Below are 18,501 nucleotides of genomic sequence, written 5' to 3' on the forward strand. Positions count from 1 at the left end.
GTGTGTGTGTGTGTGTGTGTGTGTGTGTGTGGTGTCTTTGTGGGTCTATGTGACTGGGGACTGAACACAGGACCTTTTGCACACTGTGTAAGCACTCCACCACTGAGCTTGAGCTCTGTACCATATTTTTACATACTCCTTATTTTGCTATTGGTCATTAATCAAGAGTTAATCATGTGAATGAACTACCCCTTCTTTTTCAGATCATTTAAGTTGCAAAAAGCTTCCTGACTTACATGGTACATATTGTAGTTTTTAGAATCGGCTACAAACTTGTAACATGTTTTTTTCTTCCAACAATTATAAAATACATACATGCACTAGAACATATCCAAATTATTTTTAAATGGAGTTATTCAGAAGTTTTCTAAATAATTCCTTTCTGTCTTCCTTGCTTTCCTTCAACTTAGTTCTTGCAACCTGTCACAAGTGGAGAGCTTTCTTAAGCCTGATAACCTCACTAAAGGACAAAGTCCACTGCCTATAGTCAGGGAGCTAGCTTATTAGAAATCAGCATAATGAGTTTACCATTGTAGCTTCTGGCCTTTACCTAGTTTGTGGCTCTATTTTTTTGTCTATATTTCTTGAAGTACCTACTTAATCTTCTGGGACTTCTCTTCAGATCAACTGTGGTATAAAACACAGTTCCCTCAGCTTTTCCCACCTTGTTTCTCTCATTAAAACCTAGAACTTGAGTTCTTTTCATTAAGGCTCAGAGTTTTGGCATCCAAAAGGCCAGAGAGATTTTCTACCTCATATTTTTGTTGTTGTTTTTATTGTTTGTTTGTTTTGTTTTTTTGTACTGGGGATTGAATTTGGGACCTTGTGCTTGCAAGGCAGGTGGCAAAACCACTGAGCTAAATCCCAGCCCTTTGTTTTTGTTTTGTTTTATTTTGTTTTTGCAATATCAGGGATCAAACTCAGGGCCTAGTGCAAGGCAGGCCCAGTGCCACTGAGCTAAATCCCTGGCCCTCCACCTCATTTTATAGAAGTGACACCAAGGCTCAAAGAGAAGAAGGAATATTGACAGAAGACATGAAGAGATTTAGTAAAAATGGAGCTAAAATGTAGGTTATCTCAGTGTAGTGCTGATGTTCTTTGGAAAGACATCCTCTGATTTTTTTAAATTGCATACCATTATGGAAGGATAGCCCAGCAACAACAAAATTAATAAGTATAGTAAAGGTGTAAAAATTTCAGAAATTTCCAGTTGCTTTATCTATATTTTTTTTCTGGTTTCTGTTGATGTATCCATAGGGCTAGGCCAGACTCCTCAGAGTCCTTTTGCTATTTTCTTTTTCTAAATGGTCTTTCCCAATACCTACCCCCTCACACCTCCTCTGCCTCCACTTGATAATGAGGGTTTCTCTCTCCTTGAAGACCCTTTTCTTCAGGAGACTTGGACAGACATGACTGGTGACTCATTTGTTCTTGGGTAGAGAAAGTCTCCTATATGTCATTGTCTGCTAGTCTTGCTCACCTAAGCAGCAGGCTCTTCCTGTAGAGCATTCCAGAAGGCTCTGTTTTGGCACAGGCCAGGCAAGCTTTATCTTTGGGAAGCAGTGTCTCAGGCCTGTATGTGGCAGGAGCCCTGTTGACCACCAATTTCAACCTTGCTTTTAGCAGCAAAGCACATTCAAATTAGCAGAAGTTTCTTGAACTGTCCTGGTAGGATAAAAGAGATCTTGGTTCTTGGTTAGAACCACAGAAGACAGTGAGGGGCACTCTGAGAGCAGAATCTATTGTTTTGGCTTTACTTTTCTCCTTTGCTGTCTCCCTTAACCCTATCAAAGGCACATGGTAGAGGTTAGTCAGTCTTTCTCTGGGGAGAGGGAGAGGAAGGAAAATGGAACACTGAACCTGCCAGTAACTCAAGGCAGGACTGAAGGTCTTGACATATTTTCTTTTCTTCTCAGGCCAGCTGGAGGGCTCTATGGCATTGACAGCATGCCAGATCTACGAAGAAAGAAGCCATTGCCACTTGTCAGTGATCTGGTGAGTAGAATCTCCTGTACAAACTTAGGCCATAGCCTGGAGGTATCCCCAGCTGGGCCTTAGCAAGTTGATAGGTTTGGAAGTGGTCCATTTACTGGCTCATATTGTTCTGATGATCAGGTATTTAAAGTCTTACTGATGGTTTCAGAGGGAGCTTGTTCTACCTCCATAGTCAGAGCTCTGGGTTCCTTAGTACATCATTCTCTTACCTGGAACGTTTATACCTTGCCCCCTCAAAGTTGGACACCTGGGCCTTCCTCTAGATATCTCTATTCCCTTGTGATGATTTGGAATGGAACCTACCTCTAACCCTTGACTCAGATTGTTGAGCATGGTGTATAATGAACATAGCTGGAGCTTGATCCCTACTTAGAGATCAAGTCAAAGTGTCCTCCTAAGAGAGGCAACAATAAAAAATTTGTAGAATTGAACTGCAACAGACTTAGGAGTTAAAGTGACCTCAGACCTCCAGGATGAGCAGAAGGTACCATTGTAGGCCACACCTTCTGAAGCAGGATCAACTAAAGGAATTCTCTAGAGCTTATGGGTTAGGATAGAATGGAGCCTAGGCTTTTCCAGTGTCCCAGAGCTCTAAAGCAAGATGTAAGGTATAAGAATTTAGTAAGACCTGAATCCTTTCTCTATTTTTGGGGGAGTACCAAGGATCAAACTCGGGTCCTTGTGCTTGTGAGGCAGGCCACAGAACCCCTGAGCTAAGTGCCCAGCCCCCCTTTTTCTTAGTACCATTTTCAGTTCCTGTTTCTTCTTTTCCCTCCCTATTCTGTTCTGTTTTTCTTACCTATATCTTTTCTCTCTTCTCCGTTCTCTTTCTCCTGCTAGTTTCTCCCTCCTTAGTTGGCTTAGTAGAATTATCTACCATTTTCTGTTCATTACTTTCTTTCCTACCATTTGTGTATCTTTTTCCTGCTTTTTTTTTTTTTCTTTTAATGGGGCTAGGGATCAAACCCAGGATGTTGGACATGCTAGACAACCATTATACCATTGAATCATACCCTTAGGCCTCATTTTCCTCCTTTTCATTGTACCTATTTTTCTAGCAGCTATCATCTAGCTGGTTGAAGGATAAATTCTGATGTCAGATCTTCATCACCATCCTTCTTTCTTTATTGTCAACCGTCACACCTTTTTTTTTTCCTTTCCTTCCTTTTCTTATTTTTTCCCTATCCTCTCTTCCCTATTTACCCACCAGTTATTTTCTATTTTATGTCTCTGTTTCCTTCTTCTATTTTTACTTTGCCTGTCTTTCACTTTGTGGTGTAACTCTCAGAGTAGGGGCTTTAAGTTCTGGGTTCTGGCCAACTGTCTGGTTGAAGACAGTTTTTAGTGGGCAGAGGCAGGGGGGTTTGAGCCGTATCCCCTACACTTTGTATGATAGAGCAGAACCTCTCTGTTGCCTCTGAAAGTTTTCATGCCCTTGCGGGGGCTTTAACAACATGTTGTTCCTTTCCCTGCTCTCCTCTGCACAGGCTATGGTGAGTGTCTCCAGAACCCCTCCCCATCCTCTAAGAGTCCGTATCCCAAATAACTGGGCCCTTCCCAGCTGATCCTCCTGCATAGGTTGATATTGTGACCTCAATCTGTCCAAGGGCTACCTCTAAATTGACATGTATCTTAACAGAGATACATGGGACCAGCTCGCAGGTCAGCCCCAGCTCTCAGACTGCCTTGCTCGATTTCACTGAGATTACCTTGTCCTTTTCACTTCCAAGTGTTCTGCTCATACGGGCTCCATAGCTTTCCAGGGATTGGGCATGGGGAGGGACCAAGGTATAGCAATTAGCATGAAATCTTTGTTTGTGGTAATGATTCTTGAGTGTAACTCTAAAAGAGTTATGTCTGTCTTATTCTTTTTTTTTTTGGATTTTTGGTTTTTGGTTTTTGAGAATGACCTGGAACTCACACACAGGTTGGGCTCAAACTCACAGCAATCCTCCATCCTCCTGCCTCAGCCTCCCAAGTGCTCGGATTACAGGCGTGCACCACCACGCCTGGCTCTCTTTTATTCTTATAATTTGTTTCCTACTGTGATTCTAAGCTTTGTGTTTTCTTTTCCCTTCCTATATATAAGGAGTCTCTGTGGGGCAGCATACCTAAGAATAGTGAGGGAAAGAGAAGCCCTATGGATGGTAGAGACCCTGAAGGAAATACCTTTATTTTGCATCTTAACCTGGGACACTTGTTACCTTCTGCCCAGGGGTAGTTTTTGTAAATAACATAGAATAAATTTTAGCCAAGTGGCTTTGGTCACTGAAGTTTCCTCCCAGGATCTCTCCAGTCCTTGGCGGTGTCCAGGACTGACCGCAAATCTTGTCTCATAGTCACTGGTCCAGTCCCGGAAGGCAGGGATTACTTCTGCAATGGCTACACGTACTTCTCTCAAGGATGAAGAGCTGGTAAGTGACCCAAGGGCTTTCCTGAGTCTACTAGCCTTAGGACCATGGTCATCTCTGTAGCCACACTAACTGGAAATTCACAGTATTGGGCACATATCATTGATGAAACCACATAGCATCAGATCTCAGTTTTCTATTTAGGAAGAGGCAAGAGTCCAGACTCAAGCCTCATGTTGAAGGATATGACCACTGGACCCTGTATACCCTCTATTTCCATAGAAAGTATGAATGCTGGGATGAGGCTCAGAACCAACGTTAGGTCAGACCTGTGTTGGACAACTCAGGGCACACTGTAGTGGGGACTTCTTTCCACCAGGATAGGCTGGGCAAGGCTAGATTTTCTTTTCCCCTGCCAAGGGAAAAACCAGAACACTGATTGCCCCATAGGGTCTCCATTGTTAAACCTCTCAGCAGTCCTAAAGTCATTGGTGGGTGATGGGATATGTGTCTTTCAGAAATCTCATGTGTATAAGAAAACCCTTCAGGCCTTAATCTACCCCATCTCATGTACCACACCCCACAACTTTGAAGTCTGGACAGCTACTACCCCAACCTACTGCTACGAGTGTGAAGGGTTGCTGTGGGGCATTGCCCGGCAGGGCATGCGCTGCAGTGAGTGTGGAGTCAAGTGCCATGACAAGTGCCAGGACCTGCTCAACGCCGACTGTCTGCAGCGTGAGTGGCTATGTGGGATTAGGGCTTGGGATCAGGGGCAGCAGGGCCTCTCCAAAATAATCAGCAGTGAAGAGTCTTGATCTGATGGGTGGTTTATGGGTTAGCCCTACTTTCTATCTCTGGCTACCCTTCAGGAGCTGCAGAAAAGAGTTGTAAACATCATTCCTCCAGTCTACATGATTCTGAAGTCCTTTTTCAGAGAAGGTAGAGTATTGAATCAAGGGATGTTGCCTTTCCAAATAGCAAGTCTTTTGGTAGCTTCTTAAGCACCTTTAGGAAAAATTATTTGAGCTTTCTATAGTCTTCTGGTACAGCTAGAACCTCTTTCAGTGTTTACTTGATCCCAGAGGCTGAGCTTAAGTAGCATGTACAATATAGTGGATTGCTCAAATAACTAGAGCATGTTTAGTGAGGGACTGAAGCTAATGAGGACAGAGACAGAGTTCTGTGAGGTTCCAGGCCTCACAGAGAAGCTTTCTGAGGCCTAGACTCTCTGACCAGGAAAGGCAGCATATTTTCCTTGGCTTGGTTGTAGATGGAGTTAATGGTGGGTGAGGGACAGACAGCAGGGCCAGGAATAGAAGTTTCAAGTTGAGGGAGGAAAGTGTGCTAGACTACCCATGCCTGTCCACATACATGGCTCCACTTGATGGAGTAGAAAGCATGGGACTAGGGAAAGCACCAACCTCCTGGTAGGCGTTGTGATGTGTTAAGATTTCCTATCACCTGCTCTCTTCCAGCTGGACTTGTACTCACTGTGGCTAGACCCCAGGAAAAGCAGGTGTTGAGGATACGGGAAAGTATTTCTGTCTCTCCAGGTCTCTGAGGTGTTACTCAGAGCTAAGTCATAATAACAATATCTTTAAGGATTGTAGTACAAGAAGGAAACAATAATAGTGACCATTTATTGAATATAGCATTCACAAGCTTAATTCGTTCCATAATTCTGCTTACAAACTGAATTGAACAAGAACTGAACCAAATTTCTCCATAAGGTCAACATTGAACCTAACCACTGAACTTCATTCAGTTCTCAGCCAATTTGGTTTTGCAAGCAGAATCATGGAAAGAGTTAAGTTCGTGAGCCCAGGTATCACTGTACCTGCTAGCTCCCTGGCTCTGGGTTATGTTTTACTTATGCTTTCTAAAATAATGCTTACTATGACCCTGAAAGATAAGCATCAATACTAAAATGTGTCATAGATATTGGGAAATAGGAAGAAAATATTCAAATGGGAAGGGGAACAAGGAAGAAGGGAGGGAGAAAGAAGGAAGAGACAAGAAAAATGAAAATAGAAGGAAAAATGGAAACAAAGCTTTTGTACATAGGGAGGAGAAGAGGCATGAGGGGAGGTGGGAAATGGGAAAAAGGGGGCAGGGTGTACTATGTACAGGTGCAGACTCCCTATGATGAGTGTTATTATGTATGACTAAAATGTACCAATGAATGTTTTAAAAAAAAAGAGGTTATCTCCTCTTAGAAAAATCCAGTTTGCGGGACCGGGGATTTAGCTCAGTGGTTCTGCCACCTGCCTTGCAAGTGCAAGGACCCAAGTTTGATCCCCGGTACAAAAAAAAAGAAGAAAAATCCAGTTTGCGGGACCGGGGATTTAGCTCAGGGGTTCTGCCACCTGCCTTGCAAGTGCAAGGACCCAAGTTTGATCCCCGGTACAAAAAAAAAGAAGAAAAATCCAGTTTGCGGGACCGGGGATTTAGCTCAGTGGTTCTGCCACCTGCCTTGCAAGTGCAAGGACCCAAGTTTGATCCCCGGTACAAAAAAAAAAAAGAAGAAAAATCCAGTTTGCCAATCTAGGAGCGGTGGAGCCAGATTTGAACCTGGTCATAGAGTAGCCACATTGAAATCTAGGATCTAGATCATGCTTGGCAATTATGGATGGGATTGGTGTGTTTACCCACAACCTCTACCTGATAACTAAGACACCCATTGGAGATATTTTGACCTTAGAGTCAAAGTATTGATGAAAACATTCCACATATGTAAGTAGAATAGTGTAATGAACCCTTGTTCCAGTTACAAAGATTTTGCTATCTTTCATTTGCCAGGTCAGCAGAGCCCACAGTGATTGACTTTTCCCAGAGATATCCTAATTTCCTTACGCTTCCTCCATTGTTTCACAGCCTCTCCTAGGGCCTATTTCTCAGATTGATCTTGATCTGATGGGTGGTTTATGGGTTAGGCTTACTTTCTATCTCTGGCCACCCTTCAGGAGCTGCAGAAAAGAGTTGTAAACATGGAGCTGAAGACCGGACACAGAACATTATCATGGCTATGAAGGACCGCATGAAAATCCGAGAGCGAAATAAACCAGAGATCTTTGAAGTTATCAGGGATGTCTTCACAGTGAGCAAAGTTGCCCATGTGCAGCAGATGAAAACAGTGAAGCAGAGTGTACTGGATGGCACCTCTAAATGGTCAGCCAAGATTACCATCACTGGTAAGCATGCAAAAATTTGAGGGGACAGAGAGGCTTGGACTATGGGAAAGAGCCTGGGGAAGAAGCATCTGTAGTATAAGGGAGCAAGTCTAAGGACTGAACTGAGGGGAAGGAAGGAGGGCACTGTTTATCACTCCTTCTTGCCTAGACTCTGGCTGGGAGAGGCAAAACTGATACAAACCATAATGCAAGAATCTGGTAACAACCTGACACCATAGATTTGGTTTGTGGTAAAAGCTGGGATATGTGGGAAGGGGCAAGCAGATGACCAGGGAGTAAGCAGTGATTTACTAACAGGATGAGTAGGGCTGAAGCCTGTGTGTATCAGACAGGCTAAGTGGTCAGTTAGGGATTAGGGTGAGAGGTGAGATTCTTGTGTTATCCTTTGAGAGAAAAGCTGGTGGCCTAGTACTAAGGATAGATGTGGAGATGTGAGATTAGGCTTATTGTGCAGAGTATGGGGAGGCTGCTCTAAAATGAAGAGCTGATGAGTAGTGCTCTAGAGGGCTCCTGACTTAACTCTGAGTGTACTCTGAAGCCTTCTATATGTGCTTGGTTTGCAGTGGTGTGCGCCCAGGGCCTGCAAGCCAAGGACAAAACAGGATCCAGTGACCCGTATGTGACTGTGCAAGTTGGAAAAACCAAGAAGCGTACCAAGACCATTTTTGGAAACTTAAATCCTGTTTGGGAGGAGAAGTTCCATTTGTAAGTCACTTACAAAAGACTTAGAGAGCTTTGTCTTACTGAGACTGTATATATTTTGGATGTGGTATTACATCTTGTTTTTCTAGGCTTGAGTCCTACAATTGGGAACAAAGGCTATAAATAGATAAATCTCATTTCTTGCATGCTTCACCTGGGTAGTAACCATTCTTTCTCTGGTCTTCTTCATAAAAACTTTTGTACTTTGCCAAGCCTTGTCTTAACTAGGGCTCTTTCAGGGTCCCAGGTTACCCTATATTTCCTTTTCTAGCACTGGAAAGACTACTACTGTTTGCTGGCTAAACCAGGGATTGACCACCCTATTGTACCTCTGAGCCTCATCCTGCCTCCCTTCCTAGAAAGTGTTGAGCTTTTCTGAGGCATAAGAAAAGAATCTTTGTCCTACAATAGGATAATTCTGGTTTGTTGCTAGAAATCTGGGTTCTGGAGAAGTCCATTTTCCTTAAGAGACGCTTTTCTTCTTGACTTGGCTTCCATCTCTGTTCCTTTTTCTTTATGTCAATTTCTTATATACTGTTTCATATGAATAGAGGATGGGTTTGAAAAATGGCAAACTCTAGCATAGGACTCAATATCTAGAGAATTCAGAGGCTTTGTCTGCCCACTTCCAAGGCCCAGGATCAAGACTTTGGATCTGAATCAGTGAGCAGTCTGGCTATGGAGAAGTTGTCTTTCTGTTGGCTCCTCAAAGAATTCAGATGGAAAGGATTTGAAGTATAGTGAAATCCGATCCAGGGGCAGTAGTTACTGGGAAAGGCACCTATTTAAGGATGTAAATTGTTTCTGCTCAGATACTTATGACTAATTTTATTTTATTTTTGTTTTGTTTGTTTTTGGTACTGGAGAACGAACTTGGGACCTTGCGCTTGCAAGGCAGGCCGTGGTACCACTGAGCTAAATCCCTGGTCCATGACTAATTTTAAATGAACTGGTTCTGTGATAATTTTTGTCCACTTTGAGTAAACTTAAATTCCTATTATTTACAAGACACTGCACATGGTATTTTGTATCTCAAAATGAATAAGGCAATCTGTAGCTTCAAGAAACTCATTGTTGATTTGTCTGTTATTTTTTAGTAGACCATTAGTTAAATGTTAGTATTTTAATGGAATGTATAGGGAAAGGAGCAGAAAATTCTACTGAGTACAACTTTTGGGTAATGGAATAGGGTCTAGAAAGCAACTGCTGGGTAGAAAAGCATGAAAGGGGACCTGGGCAACTCCTCTAAAGCATACACCATAGAGGAAATGGCAATTCAAGGAATAGTAAAAGATGATAGAAGTCCAGCAAGCACATAGATAAATGGAGTTAGATGAAAGACTAAGTAGATATGACTAGGTAGACCTACCCAGCATATCTAGCATCTGTGTTGACTTCATCTTGGACTAAGGAGAGAGCTAGCAATTTCTTTCCTAAGGCTTTGTGACATATCTAGCTGTTCTGTTGGTATTGCTGATATAGCTAGTTGCGTAGGAAGTCAGAATTTATCCTAATTATGCATTTTCCTCCCCACCTTTTTGTCCCAGGGAAATAAGTCCTGTATAATAGTATATAGAGCCTCCCAGGCTGAAGAGTAAAGAGCCATTTGCTGGAATAGCCTAACTTGGAACTGTAGTACCCACTGGCTGCTGACTCCTCTTTTTCCTCTTTCAGGGCTTTAAGTGTAGTTGATGGAGCTTTTGGGAGAGAACTGGAAGTGATAGGAGTGGTGATACTGGGTCTGTCCCTAACAGAGCCTGTCTCTCTCACAGTGAGTGCCACAACTCCTCTGACCGCATTAAGGTACGTGTGTGGGATGAGGATGATGACATCAAATCAAGAGTAAAGCAGCGACTGAAGCGAGAGTCTGATGATTTCCTTGGCCAAACCATCATTGAGGTTCGGACACTGAGTGGCGAGATGGATGTCTGGTACAACCTGGGTGAGAAAACTGGACCAGAAAGTTGTTATGAAGAAGGAACCTGGGAAAACTTCTATCTTCCAAAACCATTAGTCCCCAAAGCATACCTCCCTAAAGAGCCTGCCTTGCCTTCCAAAAGCTGACTATGGGTAGGGATAGGAGATAGGGGAGTGGCAGTGGCTAGAACTCACCCAAGCTAAATATTTTCCAGATTTCAGAAGGTCCTTTAGTCTTCCTCCTCATCCCAAATGCCTTTAGCTGGCCACTTGGTGCTCTCCCACTCAGCCAGTAGAGGAGTATTTGTGGAATATATGGTCATTGGAGTGAGTCCACTCTCTTGGGTGAACACTTGGATTGTTGCCATTTTTTCTTTGGGTTAAGCCAGGATGGGCCTGTCTGTACTGTCTGTGATTGCATTGATGTTAATCTCTAATTCTTTTCCTTTCTAGAGAAGAGGACAGACAAGTCAGCCGTTTCAGGGGCTATCCGACTACAGATTAGTGTGGAGATCAAGGGGGAGGAGAAGGTGGCCCCATACCACGTGCAGTATACATGCCTGCATGAGGTGAGCCAGTCCTTTGTAGATAGAGGAGGCCAGAAAGCAGGGAGGGGCCCTTGACCATAAGTAGGATTGCTAGGTGTTTGAAGATCTGAGGCCTGATTTTTGTTCTGTTCTTGGCTTATGTACTACCCTGGAAAGTGCAGGGGACTGAGCCCAGACTTGGTTCTCTGAGAACAGCCTAAGAGGGCTGCAGGAGGAACTGAGCAATGACTCAAAGAACAAAATTTCTACAGCGTCCAATTCATATTCTCTTGGACTTTACCACAGAGCTTTGTGTTTTGTTTGTTTTTATTTGTTTTGGTTCCTGGAGACAGTGTCTTACTATGTAGTCCAAGCTAGCCTTGAATTCTCCATCCTCCTGCCTCAGCTTCTGAGTGCTGGGATTATAGGCATGTACCACCATTCTCAGCCCCTACTTTTTAATGTATTTAACCTTTTCCTTTTCTCTGCTCTGTATTCTACAGAACCTTTTCCATTACCTCACAGACATTCAGGGCAGTGGAGGAGTCCAGATCCCTGAGGCTCGAGGAGATGATGCATGGAAGGTGTACTTTGATGAGACAGCCCAAGAAATTGTGGATGAATTTGCCATGCGCTATGGCATTGAGTCCATATATCAGGCCATGACGTGAGACTCCCTTGGGGCTCTGGGAAATAGTTATTAATCCTTGGTGGTTAATGAGTGCATACTGACATGATAGGTACTTAGGTGGGTAGCATACACTATGAGTCTTTATTTTCCTCCACGCTTCAAGACAGATGTATGTAGAAAGATAATGTGTTTGTCGGTAACGTAGGGACCAAGTTCAAGGATAGGAAGGGGAAAGGGCATGGGAGGGTAAACAGGGACACATCTGTCCAGACATCACAGGCTGAGCAGACAGGGCGTGTATGTGCTCAAGCAAATACGTGGTGACCAGCAAGCTGTCCTAGACTGGCCTGGGAGTCAGAAAAGACGCTGAACTGTAAGGAAAGCAAATGTGGATGGAGTCAATCAAAACTACTATGACAGGAATTCCTTGTTCTATGAGAAGTAACTGGCAAGGCTGCCACTGGGGCTGCACACAGGGAGCATCCTGCATAAGCAAAGATAGTGATTGCCCTGGCTATGCTGATTCTACTAAATTTTACTGGCTTACTACTTGACTTTTGCTGAAAGTCCTGCAGGATTTTTGAGAGTGAGAGTACTGTCTTTTCCAGGCACTTTGCATGTCTGTCATCCAAGTATATGTGTCCTGGTGTGCCAGCAGTGATGAGCACCTTACTGGCCAACATCAATGCTTACTATGCTCACACAACCGCCTCCACTAATGTCTCTGCATCTGATCGCTTTGCAGCCTCCAACTTTGGGGTGAGTATGATATAAACATGTACATTCCATTTGTTTTCAATAAAGTTTTTTTCTAGCCAGTTCTATAGAGTTGATTAATAATGCCTAAAATTCAGATACTTGCCACTTTGGTAGATGGACCTTCTTTCATTATGGATATGTAGACTACACACCATAGACTGTCCTCAGACACATGAAAGTGATAGCACCATTGTAATTTAGGAAGGCTGCCACCTGGGCTCCTGAGGAACCTTTCTGGGCTAACAACTTGTTTAAGTCACCATGTTCTTCAGCCTTGCAGGTCCACAAATGGACTTTTCATAATATTATTCCATTTCTCTGTGACAGACTCATACCTCTTAATTTCATATAGAGCTGATGCCTAAGGGAGGATGACAGTATGTGCCTGAATGTATCCCTTTTCCAGTGTCTGGAATGTTTTCCCTTTTGTGCCCTTTCCAGTGTTGAGGTGACTGAAAAGTTGAGTTATAACCCATAATGCCATCTGACATAAATTCAATTAAACCAAGTGAAATATTTCTGACCTATCACAAAGCTTACCTTTGCAAGGATAAAATTACTCATTCCCTCCCCCCACAATCTATTGAATCTCTGAGCTCTATTCTTTGGTACTGCATCACTTTTTGTTACTAATATAGATGAATTAATATAATTTATTAAGCCAATCACATGCCTGTTCTATCTCGTGCCAGTGTGAAATGACATGATATCTAATGATAATAATCAGTATATGAATTCTAGGAACATTATGCCAACAGCCTTCAGGCAGATGATTCCACATTTAATTATACATTTTTTTTTTTTTTTTGGGTTTTTTTAGACAGGGTCTCACTATGTAGTTGAGACTGACCTGGAACTCACTATGTAGCCCAGGCTGGTCTCGAACTCACAGTGATCCTCCTGTCTCAGCCTCCCGAGTGATGGGAGTACAGGTGGTGTGCACTGCCATGCCTGGCTAATTATACTTTTTATGAAAGTCAAGTACTAAAATAATATATGCTTTATGTTAGCATAGAAAAGGTACATGGTAAGGGAAATTAGGATGAAAGTGACTTAAAGAAAGGTCCCCCTTATTTCTGTCTGACTCTGTTTGGAATACAATTTTGCCCATGATTTCTGCTAGACTGTGGCTATGTACCTGCCATGCATTGCCAAAAATAAGTTCAGAGATCTCATTATCAGAAACAAGTTGGAGAGGAACAAGTTGGAGAATATGCTTAGAGTTTCATCTGACTTAAGATGAGTTCTCCCTAAAGGGATAGAGATGCATACATGATGTTTGTCAACTTGTGTATAAAAAGAGATGTTTTCTCTCCCAGTGACTTGGCTTTTCCCTTGTCATTGTGAAAAGATTCCTTAGTTTGAGACAGAGCTGCTAAGAGGTGGAACGGGGATCATGTATTTTTCTTGTATTGTCTATTGCTCTCTGCATGGCAGGAGTGGGATAGGATATGTTGCTAGAAAGAAAAGAAAAGGTTACTTCTCAACCCTTTCTACTCATCTGAAAATCATTCTATTTTTGCTATAGTTAAGGGGGATCAGAAGCAGATAATCTGTCTTCCCCATTGCTTGTTTCTTATCCTCAGAAAGAGAGATTTGTAAAACTGCTGGACCAGCTACACAACTCACTGAGAATCGATCTCTCTACATACAGGGTAAGTCAAAGCAGTGGTTGTGGGGTGGGGATAATAGATAATGTCAAGTTCTGCCTAGAAAGACATAGTCCAGTCTTGCTATAAAGATCAAAGGCAGGGAAAATTATTGTATTGTTACACCCACAAGAGTGGCCAATGCCACTAACACCTGTGATTCTCCTAACTCAAAGGACCATCCACTGTTTAAATAGCAGGTATGGCTGCTTTTTTTTAGATGGTTGACTTTCTAATCCTTCGTATATCACTACCGAACCCTCTCATGACATTCTCATTGAGTTTCCTGATGATAATTTCTTCCAAAAGTACCTTTTAAAAAAATTAGATGCTTTCCAGGGATGGTGGCACACACCTGTAATCCCAGCTACTTGGGAGGCTGAGGCAGAAGGTTTGTGAGTTCAAGGCCTGCCTGGGCAACATAGCAAGATCCTTTCTCAAAAAATAAAAAATGAGATACTTAATTACATTTTCATTTTGTGTTTTTCTGTACTCTCCTCATATTTTCAGGGAGATAGGCGAATCTGGCTGGGATAGAAAGAGTAAGTAGCTTGACCAGCTGTGGTGGCACACACCTATAATCCCAGCACTTAGGAGGCTGAGGCAGGAGAATCACCATGAGTTCAGTGCCAGCCTGGACTACATAGTAAGTTCAAGGCCAGTCTGAAATAGAGTGAGAATCTGTCTCAAAAACAAACAAAAACAAAAAAAAATCCAAAATTTAAAAAAGAATAGCTTGGCTTGGGCAAGTACAGTAAGTTGTTTCAGAAGTCTTGCCCATTTGTAATATGGAGAGTAGAAATAGGTTCAGTAGGAACGTAGATACCTGAGATGGGGCAGGGTATCTTAGAATAGCTTCATTACTTGCTTAAAATGTTGTGAATTTCCAGGACAGGCATATACACACATTAAAAAGTAAGTATAGTCCCCAGTACCAGGAAAAAAATTGATGTTCAAAAAGTAAGTATAAAAATCATCTCAAAGTTTTTTAAAAAGTGAGATTTTAATTATCTGTACTTTAATTTCTTCCATTTGCATGCAAAATGGAGAAATGATTGCATATCTTATTTTTGACATATAAGTAGCCATTTGCATGTTAAAAAAACTGACTATGAAAGAGGAGAAGAGTGGCTTGGTGTCTCCCTTCAGCTCTCCATGACAGCTTCCTCCTAAAACTCATGCTAAGGGGAATGAAGTGAGGCAGTCAGGAAAATCTTAAGTAATTCATTCCAAAGAAGTTCTGCTCAGAACTTTGTCATCTGCTGGCTCCGGAACAGGAGAAGAACAGGTCCTGGAGTGCAGTTTTGTTTGTAGTGTGGCTCTACTTATATTCCAGAATATATAGTTAAATTTTGACTTTTGAAGAATTCACCAGGTGTAAGAATCTTCATCCAAGAAAGTTATATGTGTCTGTATCTGTGCATTTGAACAAATGCTCACACATTGCATGGGAAGTTGGATGTGCTGGTTTTTCTAGCTGTGATTATTAATCTCTGTTTTGAGTAAGGGCCTGTCTGCATCAATAGAATAGAAAGAGGCAGAGCTGTAATGTTACAGCATTTTTTTTTTTTTTTTTTTTGCCTAGCTCAACTACAGAGAATCCTAGTGGGGTTTGATTTCATTGCTTTTTGTGGAAAAGGTTTTCCTATTCCTGTGTTCCTCTCTTACACTTGCTTGATTTACAACAGAATAACTTCCCTGCCGGGAGCCCTGAGCGGCTTCAAGATTTAAAATCCACAGTGGATTTGCTGACCAGCATTACTTTCTTCAGAATGAAGGTAAGAATGGGCAGGACTGGTTGTTGCTGGGCTAAGAACCTGGCCACAAACACACAGAGAGTAAGAATTATCAAGCAGAGTCTGAGGCTACAGAACTCATCACCTCAAAACTCACATTTCCATAACCTGTCTGAGAAGCACATATAAATTTGATTCAACGAGGATGGTCTGGACATTCTCCCTATCAGCTGTCCTCAGTTTCATCAGAGCAAGGTCTAGGGACCCAAAAAGATATGAAGGAATCTCGAGTGGGATTGGGAGAGTGCTAGGAGGAGGGTATTACATTTAGGAGAGCAGGATCCTGAGCCTGTTATTTCTTCTACTAATTGGCAGGTGCAAGAATTGCAGAGTCCACCAAGAGCCAGCCAGGTGGTAAAGGATTGTGTGAAGGCCTGTTTGAACTCTACATATGAATATATCTTCAACAACTGCCATGACTTATACAGCCGCCAGTACCAGCTGGTAAGAGGTTTGGGATCTGCTGGGCATGGTGACACAAAAAAGAGGTTCAGGATCAGGTAAGGCCAGCAGACAGTGGCTCTCAGAAGCTTCAGCTATTCCTTGCTAGAATCATGATGGGAAGGAGCTCAGGCCAAAGTCCTTGATGTTCTCAAGGGAGACTGAGTTGTGAAGCGTGGACCACTTGGATTGTGAAAGACATTTGTGGATTGACAGGGACCCTTGGACAAAACATTACATACCTGAGTTGAACAAAAAGTGACAATAAATTTTACTTTGCAACTAAAGAAAGTAAACTTAAATTTGAGCATGGTTTGGGGGTTGCTTGAGTGATAGAATTCTCTTTATTCTAGAGTCTTTTTCACCCAAGGTTAATTTTTTTCTGACTCATGTGGACCCCTGTAGGTTGTGTGCTGTCTTCCTTTGAGATCTGTCACTGTCTCTCTGTAGCTCTACTTTGTGAAAGTTTAACTTTTCCTCCTGATTATGTCTCCCTTCAATGCATGATCTTCTGAGATACAGTAATACCTCAGTTCATGAACATTTCTATATGCAAACAATTTGCTTCACAGGCAGAAGCATTCAGCATAATTGTGCTTCCATTTGCAAACTCCACATCAGATGACAAACACAATCACAGCCATCTTCTCCACACAAACACAATCACAGCCATCCTCCCCAAAATTGTAAAACAAATTCAGTTCATAAACCGAGGTACCACTGTTTACTCATCTGCTGACTCAAGGCTGATCCTATCTTTCTGTGAGGCTGTACTACTTCACCTGTTTTAGGATGGCATTCTAATTCAGTACCTGGTGCTTTAGCACATTTTTCTAGATCCTTCCAGTTGTGTCTTTTCCTTTTTTCCCCCACTCATTTCAAAGCCAGGACTCTCAAGTGCAGTTACTCAATTATAGTTCCTGTCTTAGGAGTGTCTTGCTGACTATACATTTACAGAGTGGCTTTCCCTCAGTCCAGGAAGTATATATTGAATGTTTGTTTTAAAGCCAGGCCTGAAAACACAGCGCTCCTTCAGTAAGTTCACAGTTTCTTGAGCATATATATAACTTCAATCAAAGTAGTCTGTGAGAAGGGTCCTGAAAACCAGTAAGGTTGAAGGGATTCCAAGGACAAAGGATATGATCAGACATTGGGGAAAACTACATAAAACAAGAGGCATATGATATAAACATTGAAAGATAGAAGCCTAAATCTATTGATTTATTCTAAAGGATGTATCCAATTTGTAATGTTTCTGATGAGCATCTTCAAAAAGACTAAGATCTTGTTTATGCTGCTTTCTCTTATTCCTCAATGTACTTTTTGCACCAGCAAAAGGCTTCCTCTTTAGTTTCTAAAACCTTGCATTGGTTCTGACTTCCATGGGAGATTTTCCCATGGGTCTTTGTTTTGCTTACTACATTCTAGGCTTCTCTGTCAGCCATCTGATAGTGAGCTTCTCTCTGACTAGGGAGGACACTGTTCTCAACTTTGATCTTGCAACTTTGCAGCTATGCAGGGGTTACTTTGAGTATTTGGTCTCTGTACTCTATGACGACAGTGAACTCAGACTTTGAAGAGGCCTTTCAAACCACTGAAGGACCTGCTTGTATTTTGTTTAGTTGAATTTTACTTTCTCTCAATCCTGCTTTCTCATTTTTCAGTGTTTACACTGTAGTAAGCCTTTGAGGTATTTGTAAACATTTTCCTCTACTCACCTTCTGTCATTGGTTCATTCATCCATTCACCTAACAAACAGAGCATTCTACCTAACATTCACCTAACAAACAGAATGTTAGAAATAGAAAGTTGAGTAAGACTCATCTGTGCCTTTGGGAAACTAATTGTTGGTGGAGGTGGGGCAAATTACTACAGTTACTATTCTTTTATTATTACATTTTATTGTGGTTGTAGTTGTCTGATATGTCTGTACTAGAGGTTAACAGAGGAATGACATCTGCCTAGACCACGGGTGTCAGAGAAAACGTCTCAGAAGTAAAATTCAACCTGGATATTAAGGAAGGAGTAGAAATTAGCTCAAAAAGGGGCTGGAGGGCCAGGGATTTAGCTCAGTGGTTCCACCACCTGCCTCACAAGCACAAGAACCCAAGTTTGATCCTGGTACCAAAAAGGGGTAGGGAGGGCTGGAGATGGGAGGAGATACCATGCAGACAAAAGAGAATGTTTGGAGGCATAGAATTGTTAATTTAAGAAAACATAGCTATTTAGGCTTTAGAATTTATCTCTCTGGAATCAAATCTTGGTTCTGCTATTTACAGTATGACCTTTGGCAAGTCATGTAATCTTGCTGTCCTTCAGTCTCCTTGTCTGCAAATGAAAGTGATAATAATTTCTACTAAATGGAGTTATTATGAGGACCAAAAGAGATAATGTGTATAAGTTCTTATTAGAGTCCTGGTACTACAATAGGCAGTGGTCAAAGTGTAATGCTGAATGCAAAAGTAGAGAAGTGGTAAGACATGAAGCTGAGAGAGAGAGAGAGAGAGAGAGAGAGAGAGAGAGAGAGAGAGAGAGAGAG

The 18,501-nt window shown here is 42.1% G+C and overlaps 1 protein-coding gene across 12 annotated transcripts in view; it reads left to right on the top strand.

The window, feature by feature from the left end:
- Unc13b (unc-13 homolog B) overlaps positions 1-18,501 on the top strand; it is a 214,574-nt gene that overhangs the window by 181,690 nt on the left and 14,383 nt on the right. For 6 of the 12 annotated variants that reach the window (XM_033758975.1, XM_033758976.1, XM_033758978.1 and 3 more), the window contains 13 exons: positions 1,917-1,995; positions 3,483-3,488; positions 4,335-4,409; positions 4,865-5,084; positions 7,313-7,540; positions 8,104-8,245; positions 10,015-10,184; positions 10,613-10,728; positions 11,190-11,353; positions 11,926-12,076; positions 13,663-13,731; positions 15,414-15,503; positions 15,837-15,965. In XM_033758975.1, the coding sequence (XP_033614866.1) occupies positions 1,917-1,995; positions 3,483-3,488; positions 4,335-4,409; positions 4,865-5,084; positions 7,313-7,540; positions 8,104-8,245; positions 10,015-10,184; positions 10,613-10,728; positions 11,190-11,353; positions 11,926-12,076; positions 13,663-13,731; positions 15,414-15,503; positions 15,837-15,965 (1,639 nt within the window). The remainder of the gene's footprint in view (positions 1-1,916; positions 1,996-3,482; positions 3,489-4,334; positions 4,410-4,864; positions 5,085-7,312; positions 7,541-8,103; positions 8,246-10,014; positions 10,185-10,612; positions 10,729-11,189; positions 11,354-11,925; positions 12,077-13,662; positions 13,732-15,413; positions 15,504-15,836; positions 15,966-18,501) is intronic. The other 6 variants (XM_033758979.1, XM_033758977.1, XM_010619298.2 and 3 more) reach the window with 1 other exon arrangement.

Source organism: Fukomys damarensis, unplaced genomic scaffold (assembly GCF_012274545.1).
Source record: "Fukomys damarensis isolate Sample0158 unplaced genomic scaffold, DMR_v1.0_HiC HiC_scaffold_36, whole genome shotgun sequence".
NCBI classification, from domain to species: Eukaryota; Metazoa; Chordata; class Mammalia; order Rodentia; family Bathyergidae; genus Fukomys; species Fukomys damarensis.